The 21,266-nt window shown below is 33.9% G+C and overlaps 1 protein-coding gene across 1 annotated transcript; it reads left to right on the top strand.

The window, feature by feature from the left end:
• Positions 1–254: 254 nt before the first annotated feature.
• Positions 255–9,156, top strand: LOC107951141 (embryogenesis-associated protein EMB8). Its single transcript, XM_016886075.2, has 8 exons — positions 255–675; positions 782–910; positions 1,068–1,199; positions 1,702–1,844; positions 1,933–2,030; positions 2,145–2,239; positions 2,899–2,952; positions 8,720–9,156. Exons 1-8 carry the CDS (start codon positions 304–306, stop codon positions 8,933–8,935), a joined length of 1,239 nt encoding a protein of 412 aa, XP_016741564.1. The 5' UTR covers positions 255–303; the 3' UTR covers positions 8,936–9,156.
• Positions 9,157–21,266: the final 12,110 nt, after the last annotated feature.

The following is a 21,266-nucleotide window of genomic DNA, read 5'->3' on the forward strand; positions in this document are numbered from 1 at the left end:
AAAAACTATAATCTCATTTTGGAATATAGTATTACAGGCTGTAATGTAAGATTTAGTCAGTGAAAGGCCCCTAATGGAAATATTTGTGCTATGTGACACTTTTGTCATGCCTTAAAAGCAAGCTAACAATTTAATAACTAAAATGTATTAAATTAATAATATTAATGACTATTTCGTAATAAATTAAAATTTAGTGATTAAAATGTAATTTAACCCTTTCACTATTTATAAGCACCCGATTCCGGTTCTGGTACCTTGGAGTGGAATCTTCTTTTACCTAACATCCACTCTCTTAAAAAGCAAATGGCCAAACTCTCTTTGGGCTCCACATTTTCTATCTTCCATTCCCGCCACATCCGTCCTCCACTCGCCGGCTGCCACGTCACCAAAATGACAGTGGCCGATCACCACCCATCGTTGGAGGTCGTAGGCGGAGCACGTGATCGCTTCCTCCCATCTCTCCACACCAACCTCCGCCTACCCTACAACCCTTTCCCCCTCATCGCCTGGAACCGTCACGTCGAGACCATCTTCGCCTCCTTCTTACGCTCTATTCCCCAAGTCAGATTACGACGGGAGTGCCTCCGAGTCAAAGACGGTGGCTCCGTTGCCCTCGATTGGGTCTCCGGCGACCACCGCCGTCTTCCTCCTGATTCTCCCGTCCTCATTTTACTCGTAATATCAGATACAATCACATTTTAAAAAATACTGCTACTATCAATAAATCATCTTATCCAAGAAGCTTCAATTTCTACTTTTGACTTTTTAATTTTTTGGGCAGCCGGGTTTGACTGGAGGAAGCCAGGATTCATATGTAAGACATATGTTAACTAAAGCAAACGGTAAAGGGTGGCGCGTTGTGGTTTTCAATAGCCGAGGTTGTGGAGAAAGTTCAGTTACAACTCCACAGGTAACAATGATATACTCCTTTTTCACTGTTTTTTGCTGCTTGATTTCAAGCATTTTTTATTTTCACTAAAAAAATTTTTGGGAGATTGGGGTTCCTTCCTTTAATTGTTTTAAGAAAATGTCTGTTGATTTGTTTATTTGAACTGATATATATGCAGTTCTATTCAGCTTCGTTTCTTGGAGATACGTATGAAGTAGTGAAACATGTTGGTGCTAGATACCCAGAAGCTAATCTATATGCTGTTGGTTGGTCTCTGGGTGCAAACATTCTTGTTCGATATCTTGGTCAAGTAAGATAGCAACATAACTGTCCATTTTATATGTTTCCTTTTTTCAGTTTTTTTGTAATGAAATCTTTTGCTCTATTTGGTTACTTTTGATGTCATTGGTAGGAATGTTAGTTTATTTTTTGTGAGAAACTTCATGTTGTTCTTTGACGACAAGAAGGGAAGAGGTCTTGGTAATTCTTGATTGAGCACTTCATTATAACTTTGAGTGGGGAATCCAATGGGAAATTCCAACTTTTAAACTAGAGTAAAGATTATGGGGACTGATAACTTTTAATTTAGCCCAATATGTGATATTTAGAGACGTTGATGCTAGTAATTGCCTTGATAGCTAACTTTTCATATGAATTTTGCTGCTGACCTGTTCTAAGTTCACTGATTTGTAGGAGGAATTTTTGTGCTTTTTTATGTTCGATAAATTTTCGGGTCTATTCTGCTTCCAATTTCTCCATTTATAACAACAATGTTACCATTTCGTCTGCCCTTGATTGCATTCCACTTGCAGGAATCTCATGCTTGCCCCCTTTCTGGTGCGGTGTCATTGTGTAATCCTTTCAATTTGGTCATTGCTGATGAGGACTTCCACAAGGGCTTTAACAATGTTTATGACAGAGCTCTTGCTAGAGCCCTCTGTAAAATATTCAAGAAGTAATTCCCTATATGATGCTCATATTTGACTATTTTATCAACTTCATATCCCAGTTTCCAGAGTTCCACTAAAATCTCTTGTGTTCAGGCATGCTCTCCTATTTGAAGATATGGGGGGTGAATTTAATATCCCCTTAGCTGCCAATGCAAAATCTGTCAGGGACTTTGATGAAGGATTAACACGGGGTATGCTCTTACTGTAATTGCCATTTTGAAAAGAGGTGTGGGGGTGGGTGGAAGGGCTTTAGTGTCTATAACAAAACGTTATTTTCTTATAAATCTTTCTTTCTCACCTTTCAGTTTCATTTGGTTTCAAGTCGGTGGATGACTATTACTCTAATTCAAGCAGTTGTGACTCGATAAAACATGTTCAAAGACCATTGCTCTGCATCCAGGTGATATATTTGTGTGATTCTGGAAACAAGTTTCCTGAGTTCCTTAGCTACTAGGATATGTAACATATTACTCTTTTGAGTCTTGGCACTGACAAATTGTTTGCCTAGTGTTGTTTACTTCTTGTTATTGTTAGTCCATCTCACTTTTTTGCTAATATAGATTATTCTTTTATAGCAATCAATTGAAGTCTGCTAGTGGATTCCATACAAACACTGGGGATTGGGGTGGTTTCTTTCAATTTATTCCTAATAGGTTTCCTGACAATGATTTATCAAAATGTATAATTTTAAGTTTTTTGCATAATTTTGAGGATTAGATGCCTTCACTCATCCATTCATGTTCTCATGTCTGGAGCTTGCTGTTTGAGGAAGGTATGAGGATGTAAGCAGCTCAACTGAATCATTAGAGCTGAATTTCATGGCTCTAATATATATTATTTAGATTCTTCATCTATCTTAATTGTCTTTGGTGCATGTTACCTGAATCATGTCTGTAACAGTTGTTTTAAGCATGGAGGTGCATGACTAGCTTCAATGTTTCCTTGTTGCATAGCTTATCTTTTAGTTTAGAGTTACATTTTTCTTTGGGTTCCGATGGTATGTTTCAGAAGGAAATTCCCATTACTACGTTCCCCTTATGTATGAATGTGTTATTGCAGGCTGAAAATGATCCAATTGCACCATCTAGGGCAATTCCTCGAGAAGATATCGAGGTATGTTTATAGCTCTCTAATTTATTGAGCTTTTAAAAAAAAAAGAGGAAGGATAATTGTAAATCCTTGAATACGACTGGAGCACACAGATACAAACCTCCCTTTTTATAGGATGTGTGGCTCTCACCAAATGTGGTTGATAGAAGGACTCCCCAAATCCATTCCAAACCTTTTTTCTACCAGCTGTCATCTACCTTCTTTTATGAAGCTTGCCTTTCTAGACTAATTATTCTGAAGATTGTTTTCCTTTTAACAAAACACCAAATCAACTCATCGCACCCCATTTTAACACATGCTATTCATCAAGGTTTTCGTCTAGTCGTTCCATTTCTCTCCTCTAATATTCTTTACTGTTGGATATTATATGCATGGGTTCTGAAGTATCATCACAGTTTTGTTTTAATTTCGGGAAATAAGGAACTCTCATTTGTTCCTGAAACTTTTAGCCGAAATATCCCAAATATTATTTTGGCAATGAATCATCCATCACTACAAGAATTTCAAGTTTCCGCCAGTAAAATTTTGTCGTGTCTATTTCATTGTATAATTACTAGAAGTCAGTGTGTTTGTTCTTAACTAATGATCTGGCGAATTTGACTTATCAAAAACTCCTATAATAAATCATAAGAGAGGTGTTGGAGCTAAGTGCAACAAATAGCAAGGTTTAACAAAAAGCTTGCCGAGCAAGAATCGAGACTTGCGGCAGAAACAAAGAAGAAAAATGAAATAAATTTTAAGCAAAGCTAAAATAGAGAGTATATGGATGAAATCTTGATTGAATTCATTCATTTTTTTAAAATGGCATAAAGCCTATTTATACAAGCTTACAACTTGACAACTTAGTTGGAATACAACTAAGTTTCATCATTACATCCACTTAAAATAAATCACCACCTACTACCACTAACAAACTTAGTTGGAATACAACTAAGTTTTATCATTACATCCACTTAAAATAAATCACCACCTACTACCACTAACAAACTTAGTTGGAATACAACTAAGTTACATCATTACATCCAAATAATAATAATAATAGTAATAATAATAAAACATGTGATTGCTACATGCTAACCATTGCTTCAATACTCCTCCTTGGTTTGCATGGAGCAAACACCTAGCTTCCTTCTTAGACATTCGAACCTTGTGACATTAAGGGCTTTAGTCAAAATGTCTGCAAGTTGATCCTCAGAATTACAATGGATCAGCTTCACTTCCTGAGCTTGCTCCATTTCTCGAACAACATGCAACTTGATGCTGAAATGCTTTGTTCTTCCATGGAACACTGGATTTTAGCAATTGCAACTGAAGATTGGTTGTCACAGAAGATCTTAGTAGCTTCCTTTTGATGCACTTTCAAATCAGCTAAGATTTTCCTTAGCCAAATGGCTTGGTTGACAGCACTTGCAGCTGCCACATATTCTACTTCAGCAGTAGATTGAGCCACGAGACTTTGCTTCTTCGAGCTCCAGCAAAACATGGCTGAACCAAGGTTGAAAGCATACCTTGAGGTGCTTTTCATGTCATCTATCGAGCCAGCCCAGTCACTATCAGTGTAGCCAACCAGCTTCAGATTTCCTTCCTTGCTGTACCTTAAACCATAGCTCAAAGTGCCTTTGACATATCTAAGCACTCTCTTAGCAGCTTGTAAATGCTTTTTATTGCAACAATGCAAGAACCTTGAGAGCAATCCTACAGCATACATTATGTCTGGTCTAGTGGCAGTTAAATATAACAGACAACCAACTAGACTTCTGTAGGTTGTTTCAAAACCTTCTCAAAATCACCTTGACTCGATAGTTTTTCTCCAACAACAACAGGTGTTTTAGTTGCTTTACTGTTTTGCATGGAGAACTTGGTCAGAATCTTTGTGGCAAAGTTTCTCTGACTTAGAAATATCCCATTTTGTGCTTAAGTTACCTCCATTCCAAGGAAATAAGACATTTCCCCTAGATCAGACATTTCAAATACTTCTTGCATCTTGGTCTTGAAATCGACCAGCACTGCTCGATCTCCTCCTGTCACCAACAGGTCATCAACATATAGGGATACAATGAGCTGTGTTTGTGTCCCTTGCTTCTTGACATACAGTGTTGGCTCACTCTTGCTTCGATCGAATCCCAAATTAGTCAAGTAGCCATCGATTCTGCTGTACCAAGCCCTTGGAGCCTGTTTTAAGCCATATAGGGCCTTCTTTAGTTTGTAGACCATATGCTCTCTGCCAGCTATCTCAAACCCTTGTGGTTGTTCAACATAGATCTCTTCATCTAAGAAACCATTCAGAAAGGCTGATTTCACATCGAGTTGATGGATCTTCCACTCGAGCTGTGCTGCTAAGGCAATCAGTAATCTGGTGGTGTCTAGCTTGGCCACTGGTGCAAAGGTCTCCAGGTAGTCCAGGCCATACCTCTGACTGAACCCCTTGACAACTAGCCTTGCTTTCAATTTGTTCAAGGTACCATCAGCATTTTGCTTGGCTTTGTACACCCATTTCACCTCAATTATCTTCCTTTTGACTGGCCTTTCAACTAATTCCCAGGTCTGGTTCTTCTCAATCATGCTAATCTCCTCAGCCATTGCCTGCTTCCACTCTTGCTGAGCTTCAGCCTCTTCAAAATTGCTTGGTTCAGCTATGGCTACATGAGCTCTTTCATAAATATCAGTCAATGGTCTTGTTCCTCTAACTGGTTCATCATCAATGTCCATTTCAGGAACATTTTGATCTGGCTCAGCTTGATCTGCTGCAAGTCCTTCTGAAACTTCCTCAGGTTCATGTTTTTCCCAGTTCCAACATGACTTTTCATCAAATACCACATCCCTACTGACTGACACTTTCTTTGTTGAAGGATCCAAGATCCTATAGCCCTTCTTAACAGTGCTATAGCCCACCAAAATACCAGGTCGAGCCCTTTCAGACAATTTGTCCTTTTTGACAGCAGGTACATGAGCATAACAGATGCATCCAAAGACCTTCAGATGAGCCAGTGATGGCTTGAATCCAAACCAGGCTTCGAATGGAGTCTTCTGATCCAAGGCCTTGGTTGGAAGCCTATTTTGAATGTAGTTTGCAGTGTTAACTGCCTCTGCCCATAGTGCTTTAGGCAGATTCTTCTGAATCATCAAGCACCTGGCCATATCCATCAAACTCCTATTCTTCCTTTCACTTACACCATTTTGCTGAGGTGTATATGTGTTGGTAAGTTGATGTTTGATGCCTGCCTTATCACAGAAGGCTTGGAACTGAGCTGAGGTGTACTCAGTCCCATTATCAGACCTTATGGACTTCAGCTTGCAACCTGTTTCAGTCTCAGCAGCAGTCTTGAACTTCCAAAACACTGAGGCCGCCTCTGATTTCTGTTTTAGGAAGTAAAGCCAGCAATATCTTGAAAAATCATCAATGAACAGTATGAAGTACCTGTTTCCACTTAATGACTCAGTCCTCATAGGGCCACACACATCAGTGTGCACCAGTTGGAGTTTTTCAGAGGCTCTCCAAGCTTGATTCGAGGGAAATGGGAGTCTGGCCTGCTTTCCTAGCTGACACACTTCACACACATCATCATGATCCACTGAGTTGATGAAGTTTTCAGCCAAGTCCTCTCTGACCATTCGAGCCATCGATCTGAAGTTGGCATGTCCCAGTCTTTGATGCCAAAGCTTGGATTCATCTGATGTGACTGTGTAGGCAATGTCTGACTCCCTGGTCCAGTCAACTACAAAGCTCTTATTAGCCATAGGAACTGCCATCAGCTTGGATCCACTTGGATCATTGATTTGGCATTGGTTGTCTTTGAACACAACAGAATAACCTTTCTCCAGCAACTGAGCTATGCTGAGCAGGTTTCTGTCAATTTCAGACACCAAAAGCACATTTGAAATCACTTTGGCACCTGTGGGGGTGCATATCAGCACATCACCCTTGCCTTCAGCTTGAATAAAATGTCCATTTCTTATTTTGACTTTAGTTCTGCAGCTTCTGTCTAAAGACTTGAAGATTGCAGCATCAGGTGTCATGTGGTTGGTGCATCCACTGTCTAGAAGCCAACCAGATGAGAATCTTTCTTGAGCAGCTGAGCATAACACAGCAAAGACTTGCTCCTCTTGGTCACTGTCCTCCTTAGCTACTCGAGCCTCAGCTTTCTTCTGTTGAAACTGACTCTGCCTTGATTTGGCCTTGCTCTTGCAGACTCTCTCAACATGACCCTTCTTTTTACAATGCTGACATACAACATCTGGATTGAACCAGCATTTTTCTTTTGGATGACCAGCCCTTCTGCAGTGCTTGCAAGTCTGACCCTATTTTCTTGCAACATCAGTCCTTGGCTTGTCTCTCCAGGCCTTCTTGCCTTTGTAGGCAGTGTTTGTTCTTGCCTGAAAGGCACCTTCTTGATGCTCCTCCAGTCTGCTTGCTCTTCTTTACTCTTGAGCATATAAAGCATTGATCAACTCTGTCAGGGAGATGGTGTACAGGTCCCTTGAGTCCTCGAGAGAAGAGAATTTTGCCTCATACCTCTCGGGCAGAGTTGCAATAACCTTCTCCACTATCCTAGCTTCCTTGAGCTGCTCTCCAAGGAGCCTTATGCTGTTAACCACAGCCATAATCCTGTCAGAGTACTGCTTGATAGTTTCTTCTTCCTTCATCTTCAAATTCTCGAAATCTCTCCTTAAGTTCAGCAACTGTTGCTGCCTTGTCCTCTCTGTCCCTTGAAACTCCTCTTGAAACTTGTCCCAGGCTTGTTTTGGTGATTCACAGGCCATAATCCTTGTGAAAATCACATCTGACACTGAGTTCTGGATGCAAGACATGGCTTTGTGCCTCTTGGTCCTCTCATCAGCATGCTGCCTGATTTGAGCTACTGTTGGATTGCCTCTAAGTGGCTCTGGTTCAACATCTGAGTTGACTACCTCCCACAGATCGAAAGCTTGTAGGTAGGTCTTCATTTTAACCACCCATATGTGGTAGCCTTCTCCATTGAAGACTTGAGGTGCAGCTGGTGAAAAGCTTGATGAAGCCATGAATTTGTATAACAGATCCCTTAAGAAATAGGCTCTTGATACCAATTGTTGGAGCTAAGTGCAACAAATAGCAAGGTTTAACAAAAAGCTTGCCGAGCAAGAATCGAGACTTGCGGCAGAAACAAAGGAGAAAAATGAAATAAATTTTAAGCAAAGCTAAAATAGAGAGTATATGGATGAAATCTTGATTGAATTCATTCGTTTTTTTAAAATGGCATAAAGCCTATTTATACAAGCTTACAACTTGACAACTTAGTTGGAATACAACTAAGTTTCATCATTACATCCATTTAAAATAAATCACCACCTACTACCACTAACAAACTTAGTTGGAATACAACTAAGTTTTATCATTACATCCACTTAAAATAAATCACCACCTACTACCACTAACAAACTTAGTTGGAATACAACTAAGTTACATCATTACATCCAAATAATAATAATAATAGTAATAATAATAAAACATGTGATTGCTACATGCTAACCATTGCTTCAATAAGAGGCTATGCATAGTAGGTGGTGGGACTACTTTATGGCTTCAACTATCATGTTGGTGGCTTTGCCATCAAGAGTGTCAGGATACAGAAAAATGTTAATTTGTATAGCTCCTTCTGAATGATTTCTATCTTGGTTGTTGCTCTGTATTGTCATTCTTTTCAAATTTCTTACAGTCCAGTTTGTGAAGATCAATTTACATATCCTCTTTGTTTTAAAGTGCTGTTTCTAATGAAAGATCATGCTTGCTCAGGAAAATCTAAATTGCATGTTGATAGTGACACCCAAAGGTGGCCATTTAGGGTGGGTTGCGGGTGCCGAGGCTCCATTGGGAGCTCCTTGGACTGATCCTGTGGTGATGGACTTTCTCGAGTATTTGGAACGAGGTGCATCCAAAACTGGCAAATTTTCGGCTGACTCGGAAGCTGTGCAGCGTAGTTCGGGGGAGTTGCATCGTATAGAAGTGTAGCAGGCAAACTATTACGAATCACCCATTCTCGGCTGGCCATATTATTTGTGGTATAATCAATTTGATTGTAACAATAAGCTCAATGTAGTATTCTCGATTCTTTATTTTCATACTACACTGTTGTATCCAGAGGAACTTGTATACAGACATGGTGATGAAGGTTGATTTGTACAATGTAATTTTTTTGGAGATCAATAAACAATGAAGTTAACTTCAGTACACACAGATCATCCTTTTAGAATGAGTCAACTAGGTGAGTTGACTCTACTTAAGTTCTAGGTAAAACTAGCTTGCCTAAACTAAAGGGGCCATCTTTGGCAAAAAAAAAAAAACTAAAGGGGCCATCATGAATCAATCAGGGATGAGGGTAAAATTAAAAGTATTAAAATGAGCATTTCATGACCTTCAATGTTGCACATAAAATTGCAAAAGTTGTAATTTTTTTTTAAGAAATAGTTTTAGTTATAATATAATTTTTGGATTTTGAACTTGGCAATTAATTCCATTTTAGTACCTATATGTTTTCTTTGTTCACTTTGATACCTAAATTTAGCAATTAGATTCATTTTGGTTCCTGAATTTGTATTTTGTCAAGAGTTGATGATGTGAACAATATTCTTGAAACATGATTGGATCGGTCTATTTGACCAATTGGGTCTAGAATTGATCAGTGTACTAGTCCAAATAAAGGGGTTGAACCAATTGAACTAGAAACTACTCAAAATTGATAAAAAAAAATATTAAAAAAATTGGGATAAAAATTAGTAATTGAATAGGTTGAAATAGTGTAATACTTTTCTTTTATTCTTACAAATTTTTAATTAATTATTAATTATTAATTGTTGTTGGTCTAGAAATTAAATTGATCAAACCAATTGGATCGGGAACTAGTGGTTTGACCAGTTCAACCACTGACTTAATTATTAGAATACTGTATGTGACAATCTAAGATTGCACCATGTCATTGCCAGAAAATTTATATAAATTTTTTAATTTTCAAGTGATGATGTGGTACAATCTTGGAGCGCCACATTATCAAACTCTTATATTTTTCAAGTTTAGGGACCAAAATAAATTTATTTGTCAAATTTAAGTACTGAAGTGAATAAAAAAAATTCAACAAAAGTGGACCTAATTCCCAAGTTCAGGATCAAAATTATATTATCCCTTAAATTTACACAAACTATTAAGAGATTTGTGTAATTGAATAATGTTTTGTGTAATTAAAAAAATATAATAATTTGTATAAAAGTTGTAATAATTTTGTAAAATTAGATACCTTAACAAAACATTATAAAAACTGTAATAATTTAATTAATTGGATTATTATTATTATTATTTTTTGTAATTAGTGTTATACAAAACATCACAAAATATAAAATTTTGTATAAATTGTATAATGCACAAAACATTACAAATGTTACAATAATTTATATAATTGAATAATATTTTATAAAATTGTATAATTATATAGAAATTGTAAAAAGCTATATAATTGAATAATATTTTATGTCATGATAAATTCAAACTATAATTCTCTAGGACAAGGAGAACAATGGTGGGGCTTGTTTAGAAGGACAAAACGTTCGTGTTCATAAAGACGGCAAATTATGAGCCATATAAGCAAAGCATTACTTAGCCCTAAAATGGGCAAAAATATAGTGTCAGATATTGCACCAAAATGATTGAAGACACGATAACAAGGAATCGATCAAAGATTTTCATGAATTTGGGTGTGGCCCAACCTCAGACACTTGCATGTGTCACTATGAACATCTCCCTTACCTAAGAATTGCATTGTAGTACCTCCCCTATTTAGGCTTCACCATCACAATCTCATTATATACTAATCTCCAACATTTCACTTTCGTTAAAGCAACAGTTCAACAAGATTAGGTTTTGTGAACACACCTAGAACTCTTTTAAACTACTTTGCCAAGCAATGTGTAGTCAGAGGCACGAAAGGGCCTTGACGCCCTAGACCAAATGGTAAAATTCTTATTTTTGGCTTTCCAAAAGTAAAACATTCAATTTAAGCATTTTAAGCCTTTAGTTAAATGGAAATTTTGATATTTTTCACCCCTCTAAAAAATAAATAATTTATTTCAAGTATTTTTAACATAATATTTTAACATTAGCCCCCAAAATTTTGTAAATTTATATTGATCTTCCTAAATAAATTTCTTAACTTCGCCCTAGCAGGTGTTGAATCTTCCCTTGCATATCTCATACATAGGACCTCATCTAATCCATCTCCATCCCATCATCGCCCACCTAAAAGGCTATTGCGTCTCTTAAGATGAGATTTGTGTTGTGCATATATCAAAACTCTTGATTAAAAGAAAACCAGTCTCACTTATAAACACCCCTCTCTAATTTTATGGAAGGATATTGTTCTTCTTTTTCATTTTCTCCTCTACCTCTCCACTTTCACCATAAACATCCTAGATCTCAATTTTGCTTTCCTTTTTTCCCTCAACATATGTATCTTTTTGTTTTTGAATGAGTTAGATATCACTTTTTTTTTAAAAATAATTAGGGAAATGGAGACATTGGTTGAACAAAAACTGAACACACATACATACGTTTAAAGCTATTTTTAAGCAGGGATGTTTGAAGGGTGGAGGAGACTTCACTTGGGGTGTTTGAGAACAATGAATATCACAATCAATGTCGGGCAATACACAAAAGTACCATTATTGTCTTTCAATCCATGAGCAGCTGCAAAACTACTTATAACAAGTTTACTGCTATTAAACTATTAAAACTAAATCTTTAATCTTCGACTTATACCCAACTAAGCTATTATGGTGCAAAAGTATCTCTTGTATTGATTTAATAATAGGCGGTTAATTAGTTATATAATTATTACAGCGCATTGTTTCTTTCACTTTAGGATTATATAAATTGGAATGCTACATCATTTGTATTTCTTTTTAAATGTTTAATGTTATTTTAATTTTTTTTTCTAAATTCTAATATTTTTCTCTTGGAAAAAAAAATCAAATCTAACTGAAAATGTTGACACTTAAGAGAAAAAAGTTAACATCGCATTAAAATATTAAAAAGTGATACAGATGATGTGACATCTTAATTTCATATAATCCTTCCTCTATATATATATACCATCGCAATATAAAATTACAAAATAATAATAATAATAATAATAAATAATCATGTTTATATTACTATTTTTTTTACATATAACATTTTTATTTGAAGTACTTATTTATAATTTAGATAAATTACTCATTTACTCTTCTTTTATTTTTTTTAAGTTATTCAATGCCTTCTATTTTTTTTATAATTTTTTTACATGTTAAATATAAAGTTGGTTTTAAAAAAAAAATCTCTTTATTTGATATTTTACTTAATTGAATTAACTTTTAATGCTACATTTAGTAGGTGTATTATTTTTTTATGCATGTTTTAATATATGACTGAACAATAAGCTAATTTAATTGATAATATTTAGCCATTCCCATAACTTATTTTTAGCAAAGACTGGGAAACTTTTTTGCTTATTTTGAATAAGTCTTATTTTTTACAAAGAGTTTTTACTCATTTTTCCTAATTTCATGTTTAAAATTATACTAACTATTCTTTATTTTGTATCTAACTATTGTAATACGTATGTAGTAAATAAGTATTTTCCTCATGTTATTACATTAGTAACCAAATGAAACATTAATGTTATAATATTAAAATTAATGAATATTAAATTGTTGAGTTTAAAATATAGTTTTTTTTTCTAAAAAAGACACATATTAATAATATTTATCAAATTAAAATTATATTTTTTAAATATAATAAAATTTAATTACATTGATTGATTAAAGTAGAGCAAATATAAATAGATAATTACAAAAAATTTGAATATTAACAAATTATGCATTAAAACAAATTAATTTTATAATATATAAATAAATAACATGTAATAAATAATTAATAATATTATTTAAATTATAATATATTAATATTAATATTCAAATCATGTTGAATTTTTGTATAATTTTAATATTAAATATTTTTAAAATTAAATCTAAATTAATTATATATTTTAAAAATATTTTGTAATTACATCACCTTTTCAATTTATTAATAATTTTTTGAAGAAATTCATTAATTTTAAAAAAAATACTATCATAAAAAATATTATAAATTTAATATACACAAGCATCGCATGTGAATACAAACTAATTAATATATAATTTAGAATGTATACAACATAACCATTTATCTATATTAAAATATATATTTCAATGCTAATTTATCATTCATTTAGTTCGTAATTAATTATGATTACATGTTTATTATCTTAATTTCTTTTCCTTGATGTTGAGATTGAAATACACTAAGAAGGGATGAATTGGTGTTTTAAAAGGTTTTTGAGAAATGACAAAAATCAAACGACTTAAGAAATTATAGTGGTTCGGCCTCAATTGCCTACATCCACTATCTTAACTTTCCTCAACTAAGGATTTTCCAAATCCACTAGATTTGAACCTTTAAGAACAATGTTTAACCTTATAAATCCCTATCTTTTCAAAGGTAAGATAGAACCACCTCCCCTTAAGGTTTTCTGCTCAAAACCTTAAGTAACACCTCATAAATGAGAGAAAAATATGATGAATAAGATGATACCTCTAAAAGGTAGATAATAAAAAATTAAACACTCTCACACAAAGTTACACTTGAAAGAATATAGAAAATTTAATCCACAAGTGTGTACAAGAAATATTTAGTAAAAAATTGAAAAAGATTGACAAATTGAGTTCTTGTTAAGTTAGGCACTTGTCTCTTATCTTTTGTTGACTTCAATGGGGAGCCTTGACCCTGTATTTAAGTCCTCTATCAACCTTATGGACGTTTGCAGTCATTAGAAACAAATTAGAGTCGTTGTAGCCATAAAAACTAGTATTAAATGCAGTATGTAGCTTCGTTGTACCAGTAGAAGGAATCTTGTATTGGTAGAAGGCTTTCCAAAATATGACCGTTGGGCTCATTTTATCAGTATAAGTTCCCTTGTATCGGTAAAACTCTGAAAGTTTCATTCGGTATTGGTAGAACCAATCAGAGTATCGATAGAAGTGTAGGGGATGTTGAACTTTGGCTACTATCTTGACTTGTTTTGATACAAGTCCTCAAGGTATCAGTAGAACTCTAGTGGTTTCAACTCGTATCGGTAGAAGCCATCAGAGTTTTAGTAGAAATGTTGGAAAGGATGAACCTTAGCTACTGTTTTGACTTATTGCGGTAGAAGTCCTCAAGGTAGCGGTAGAACTCTAAGGATATCGGTAGATCTGACCAGGGTGGCTATAGAAGTCCTAGGCCAAAAGTACCTTGCTTACTGGAGTACGTTCTACTGATAGAAGTTCGGGTTGCATCAGTAGAATTCTGTAGCCTTTCCGAGGTGATTTTCATCTTGAGTTCTACCGATACTTGTCCACCTAAGTATTGGTAGAAGTCATTCAGACTTTAAAAACTCGTTAAAAGATAAGTTAATTCAAGGCTTTTTAACAATTTATTTTGTCCAACACTTTGAAAATAATTTTAAGGACTTATAAACAATTTTTGCAAATTTAAGTAGGGGATTTTTAATATTCTTTTTGTTATATCAAAATACTTCAAAAACTAGAGCTAACAATTGAAAAACTAGAGCTAATAATTTCCGCCTTTTTTATATAAAAAAAACATTTTAAAAATTTGCTAACTCCCCCTATCTTAAACATTATTTTCAAAGTAAGCTCCCTTTTTAAAAAAATATTTTAGACATCATTTCATTTAACTTTCCAACTTAAGAATTTGGCTTTAAGATTAAGTTGAAAGAATTTGTTGTGAAGTAATTTTGCATTATTCTCCCCCCTTTTTGTAATATCAAAAAGAATGTTTGCTTGAAAAACTAACTTAAACATTTAAAGACGTTAAGCAAAAATGAAGCAACTAAAGGCAAACAAAAGAAAAATAAACAATGGAAGTACATTTTAAACAAAAGCATCCAAATGCAATAAAGATAAAAAACAAAACAAAAACATCCTAAAGCAACCAAATATACAACCAATATTAATATCCGAAATATCCAAAGAAAGACAACCAAGCAACTCAAAAGAGTGATATAATCCAACCAAAAAACATATAAAAATCAACCAAGAAGTGAGGTCTTAATCATCCGATGGCGGGGGAAAATGAGAGGCCAACTTATTGATGCGCTCGTCTAATTGATTGTAGTGACTGCCGAGATATCGATATTGATAAAGGAGTTTATAGCATGACCTGGGTCTACACTTACGTTAATTCTAAGTGTACGAAAAATATGAGAAAGGAAAGTACCATAACGTAAGGTTTTGTTTCTAGACATCAGTAACCTAACAATTTCAAGAAGGTTAAGAAAAATTATGAAGGCTAAATTGTGGGGATGGTTGGTTTTAAAGCAATACCACATACAATAATCGGTGTGGCGAAAGCCGGAATGTTTATTGGTTGGGGAAACGATCTATGTGAAAATAAGATAAAGGATACGATCATGAATGTCCATGTCGTTGCCTATATAATCACTGGGCCTAGTTAAGGAAATATCGTATGAGCCGGTATAGTGTTCATCACCTTCATTGGTGATAGAAAGTTAAGAAGAGAGGGTTTTGACTGAGATAGTAACCTCTTGGCCCATGACGGAAGAAGTAATGGATTGAACTAGGTGGGTGTTCGGGTCGTGTCTAAGTTTGACGTTGGAGTAAAATGCCCAAACAAGGTTGTCATGGTAGGGACCCCTAAGTTGGAGACATTCGAGCCAACCCCAATCGCGAAGTTAGTCAAGGTATTTGAATTGAAGTGTATTTGCTCAAAAGTTTAGATCAATGGGACGGGAGATTTGAATAGCATGGGTTGCAAAATAGGAGGGCATCATTGTCCTCAAAACATTCAATTACCAAAAGGTGATCTAAAAGGAGCGGAAGAGGACTCACCTCCAACGCGTTTAGGTGTGCGACGCTTACGAGATGTATGGGGTGGCATGTTATCTAAAGATGGGTAGATTAAGGTTTAAGGGGTCGGTTTAAGAAGTGCACTTGCAGAAAAAAAAAAGTAATACGAACAAGTGATATCCCTAATTGCAGCAGATGCAAAATTTTTAAAAAAAAATTGATGCATGTGATTAATATATTTATTTTAATAAAAACCTAAAAAGAACAGCATACAATATCTATAAAAATATACCTAAAAGGACTAAGCCCTAACTATGTTCTTTTAAAACTAATATATGTAAAAATTTAATTTTTTTTAAAAAAAATAGCGTTTATCTTTAAAATGTGAGAAATGATGAAAATGTGGGAACTTTTGGTAGAAAACTTATTGAAAATAAAGTGAGAGGCACGTAGGAGACAAGATTAAGTAAAACAGTGAAGAAAAATGGTGGAAAGTGGGGTTGAAAAAGTGGGGACCGAAAATGGGGGAGGGTGGGGTTAAGGAAGAAGATGAGACTTTTAAAAAAAATAGGGTTTTCTATTGTTTTTTTTAAAAAGGGCTACTAGGGCATATATATGCCCACATCTAGCAATACTTGTCCTCTTCTACCGGTAGAAGTCTACAAGTTTCAGTAGATGTTTAATTCTACCGATATTTCATGAATACAAACCCAAAAATACCATTTTGGCACAATTCTATGAATACATCCTATTTACTACTTAAACAACTAGTCAGAAAATGAAAAATTACAAGGAAAGATGTACAAAAAACAAATAGATAACATAGATAAAATAACATAATAATATGTTTAAACAAATATCTATAGGAAAATCAAGTAAAAATATGCTTGAGTGCAATCAAAAGGTGAAAAATATATTTACTAACATACTCAAATTTTGATCTATGATAAAAAAAATGTCTAATTTAATTATATCACATATTAACAATATTTCAAATAAGGAATTTACAAGTTTACAAGTATAATCAAGTAATGTACACAAAGCATGCATAAAACAAAACAAGTGTCCAAGAATGTCAAGAAGATTATACAAGAAGTTTATGAAGGCATGTTTATTAATCCTAACTCTCCCCCAATTATCCAAAATCTTTCCTCATCTAAAGGCTTCGTAAAAATATCGGCTAGTTGATGCAAAATATCTACAAACTCTAGTACTATGTCACCTCTTTTCAAATGGTCTCTAATGAAATGGTGTCTTATTTTTATGTGCTTTGTTCTAGAGTGTTGGATGAGATATTTGGTTAAGCAAATAGCACTAGTGTTATCACACCTTATAGGAATGTGATCCATATCAATTCCATAGTCAACTAATTGTTACTTCATCCAAATAATTTGAGCACAACAACTACCTACAGCAACATATTCCGCTTCGGTTGTAGACAAAGCTATACTATTTTGTTTCTAAAAGAACCATGAAACAAGCATGTTTCCTAAGAATTGACTGAAGTGCTTTTTCTATCTAACTTGCATTCTCCAAAATCTGCATCAGAGTAAGCATGCAAACTAAATGATAAATCTTTGGGATACCAAAGTCCTAGGTTTGGAGTGTCCTTAAGGTACCTAAAATTCTCTTAATGGCTTGTAAATGTGACTCCTTAAGAGATTATTGAAATCTAGAGCATAAATAAGCACTAAACATTATATACGGTATACTTTCAATAAGATAAAGCAATTACCCTATCATAGACCTATAAAGTTTAGTGTCAACATATTTACCTCATTCATCTTTATCAAGCTTTGTTATAGTGCTCATTGGTGTTGATTGAGGCTTCAAACCCTCTGTTTTGAACTTCTTAAGCATTTTCTTGATGTATTTGGCTTGATTGATGAAGATGTCATTTTATTTTGCTTGATTTGGAGCCCCAAAAAGAAGTTGAGCTCACCCATCATGCTCATTTCAAATTCACCTTGCATAATCTTAGAAAATTCTTGACAAAGAAGTTCATTAGTAGCACCAAATATAATATCATCAACATATATTTGTACTACTAAAATGACTTTGTATTTAGTTTTTATGAACAAGGTGGTGTCTTTTGCCTTTTCTAAAGCCATTTTCAATTAAAAATTTGGAAAGTCTTTAATACCAAGCTCTAGGAGCTTGCTTCAAACCATATAGAGCATTGGACAATTTGAAAACATGATTTGGAAAATCTGGATTTTCAAAACTGAGAGGTTATTCAATATAAACTTCTTCATTTATGAAACCATTTAAAAATGCACTTTTGACATCCATTTGAAAAAGTTTGAAATTGTTTAAACATGCAAAAGCTGATAACAACCTAATGGCTTTTAACCTAGCTACCGGTGCATAAGTTTCATAATAATCTATATAGTCCTCTTGGCTATATCGCTTGGTAACTAATCTAGCCTTGTTTCCAAATGTTACCATTTTCATCAAGTTTATTTCTAAAGACCTATTTAGTTCCTATAGTTGGATGACCACTAGGTCCATCAGCTAAACTTCGTACTTGATTTCTTTCAAATTGATTTAATTCTTCTTGCATAATCATTATCCAAAATTCATCATTTAAGGCATCATCAATGTTAGGTTCTATGAAAGAAATGAAAGTAGCATAATTACAAGTATTTCTAATTGAAGATCTAGTAATTACCTTTTTAGATGGATCACCAATGATGTGTCCATCCTTAACATATGAAAGCTCTCTTGGGTGGCTAGATTCTCTTTCAACGTGAGTTGGTTCTTAAAGTTCATCAATTTTAAGTTCTTAAACCAACTCACTTACGCCTTAATCTGCGTGTGATGCTTGATTTTGCTCAACTTTATATATTTCTACATCATCAAAATCAATAGATTCCTTTCTAGAAGGAGAGTTAGATTTATAAAAAAAATAATATGTATAGATTCTTCTCCAACAAGGGTTCTCTTGTTAAATATTATATAAGCTTTAGAATTTGTGGAATAAGCAAGAAAAATACCTTAATCAATTTTGGCATCAAATATTCCTAAATTTTATTTTCCATTATTCAAAACAAAATATTTGCAACCAAAAGAATGAAAGTGGCTTATGTTAGGCTTTTTTCCTTTAAAAAGTTCATAAGGAGTTTTCGTCAAAATAGGTCTTACCATAGCTCTATTTATAATATAACAAAAAGTGTTTATGGCTTCTGCCCAAAAATATCTTGGCAAAATATTTTCATATAACATGGTTCTAACCATTTCTTCTAAGGTCTTATTTTTTCACTCAACAACTTCATTTTGTTGAGGGGTTCTAGGTACCAAAAAATTGTGACTAATACCATGTTTATTACAAAAATTATTAAATCTAAGGTTTTCAAATTCTTTTCCATGATCACTTCTTACACTTGAAATTGAGTATTTCACTTAGTTTTGAATCATTTTACAAAAAGTAATTTTTTTCTAAAGTTTCATCTTTTGAAAAAAAAAACTCATGTATATCTAGAATCGTCATCAATATTAACAAATTAATATTGTTTACCTCCTAAACACATAGTTCTAATGAGTCCAAAAAGGTCAATATAAATAAGTTGGACTACTCTAGATGTAGAAACTATATTTTTAGATTTAAAAAATGCTTACCTTTAGCACATGCATCACATACTTTATCAAAGTCAATAGAAAAGTTAGGCATGCCAACAAGTTCATTTTTAATAACCTTTGAAATAACACTCATGCTCGCATGTCCCAATCTTCAATTCCATAGCCAACATACATTTTCATTAGTAGCCATAAAGCAAAAATTAGAGGAAGATATGTCATCAAGATGCACCATAAAAATATTACCTACCCTATGTCCTACAAAAAGAATCATAATATTTACAATATCTACAACTTTGTACCTATTAGACTCAAATATTAATTTGAATCCCTTGTCACAAAGTTGACTAATGCTAAGAAGGTTATGCTTAAGACCATTGACATAAAACACATTTTTAATGAGAGTGGAAGAATTTATACCTATAGAACCAATACCTTCAATAAGCCCTTTGGAGTTATCACCAAATGTAACTTCTACTTTATTCTTTGGCATTAGTTCCATGAAATGGATTTTGTCACTAATCATGTGTTTAGAGCATCCACTATCAAGGTACCATAAGTTCTTCATAGAGTTGCTTGCCTTGAAGTGATGTTCTTCCTCATACAAACACAAAGTTAAACTTTGGATTTTGGTACCCAAACTTTCTTAGTTCCATTAGCATTAGTCTTAACAATTTTTGTCCCCTTAGGAATCCACTTATTTAAAGCATCCTTATTTTGAAATATGTTTAATTCTTTTGGAATCCATACACTCTTAATGAGTTTGCTCCTAGATGTAAGCTTCCTTAAAGGAGATACTTGTCTATCATACCCTTTTTTATGACAATTTGTGCATGAGAGTGAGGCATCATAAATATAGCTTGGTTTCTTAAAGAAATTTTTAAATTTGCTTTCCTTTTGTAAATGTACAAAACCTAAGCCACTCTTGTTAAACAAGGCTCTTTGAGATTCAATCATATCATTTAGTTTTTGTTGCCCCATATGAAACATAGAAAAGGAATTCTGCAAGTTCTTATTCTTTAAAATCAAATCATCAATTTGAGCTTGCCTATCATTAAATTTCTTTTCTATTTCCTCTTTAGCTATGATTAGAGACTTATTTTCCTCATTTAATTTTGAAATCATTTTCTTATATTTGGAGTTCATAGCCTCAAAATCTATAGGCATCTTGTAATTCTTCAAATGTATATTTATTTAATTCAATAGAATTTTGTATTACCTTTGGTTCTTCAATAGCAATAAGACATAGGTTGCCAACTTTATTGTCCTCATCATTATTTGATGAATCACTATCACTCCAAGTTGCCATAATGGCTTTCTTCTTTTGTTTCAATGCTCTTTTCTTCTTCAATTGTGGGCAATCAAATTTAATGTGACCCAGATTTTTGCACTCATAGTAAATGATTAGGTTATTTTCCTTCTTGCTTGGTTCACCCTTAATGATGTCTCTTTTTGGGACTCTTTTGACTTTGTTGAACTTCATGAACTTTTTGAACTTTTTTGCAAACACAGTCACCTCCTTATCCTCATCATCATCATTACTAGAGTTTTCATCTTTTTTACAAGTTGTTGATTTGAAGGCAACTCCCACTTTCTTTGGAGCTTCTTTGATTTCTTGTGCATTGTGGTTGATCTTCATTTTATATGTCAACAAGTAATCGATGAGCTCATTAAGGGAGAGTGAGTTAAGATCCTTTGATTCTTCTATTGCTGTCACTTTAGCTTCCCAAGAGGTTAGGAGACTATTCAACATCTTTTTCACAATCATCTTATTGGATAGATTTTCCTATGGGCTTTGAGACCATTGATAATGTGAGTGAAGAGATCAGACATCT

Source organism: Gossypium hirsutum, chromosome A02 (genome assembly GCF_007990345.1).
Source record: "Gossypium hirsutum isolate 1008001.06 chromosome A02, Gossypium_hirsutum_v2.1, whole genome shotgun sequence".
Lineage (NCBI taxonomy): Eukaryota > Viridiplantae > Streptophyta > Magnoliopsida > Malvales > Malvaceae > Gossypium > Gossypium hirsutum.

Coding starts and splice junctions, on each gene's coding strand:
- LOC107951141 (XM_016886075.2), top strand. CDS start 304: ATGGCCAAACTCTCTTTGGGCTCCACATTTTCTATCTTCCATTCCCGC. Junction 1,200..1,701: donor TTGTTCGATATCTTGGTCAA/GTAAGATAGCAA, acceptor TTCCACTTGCAG/GAATCTCATGCTTGCCCCCT. Junction 2,953..8,719: donor TTCCTCGAGAAGATATCGAG/GTATGTTTATAG, acceptor ATGCTTGCTCAG/GAAAATCTAAATTGCATGTT.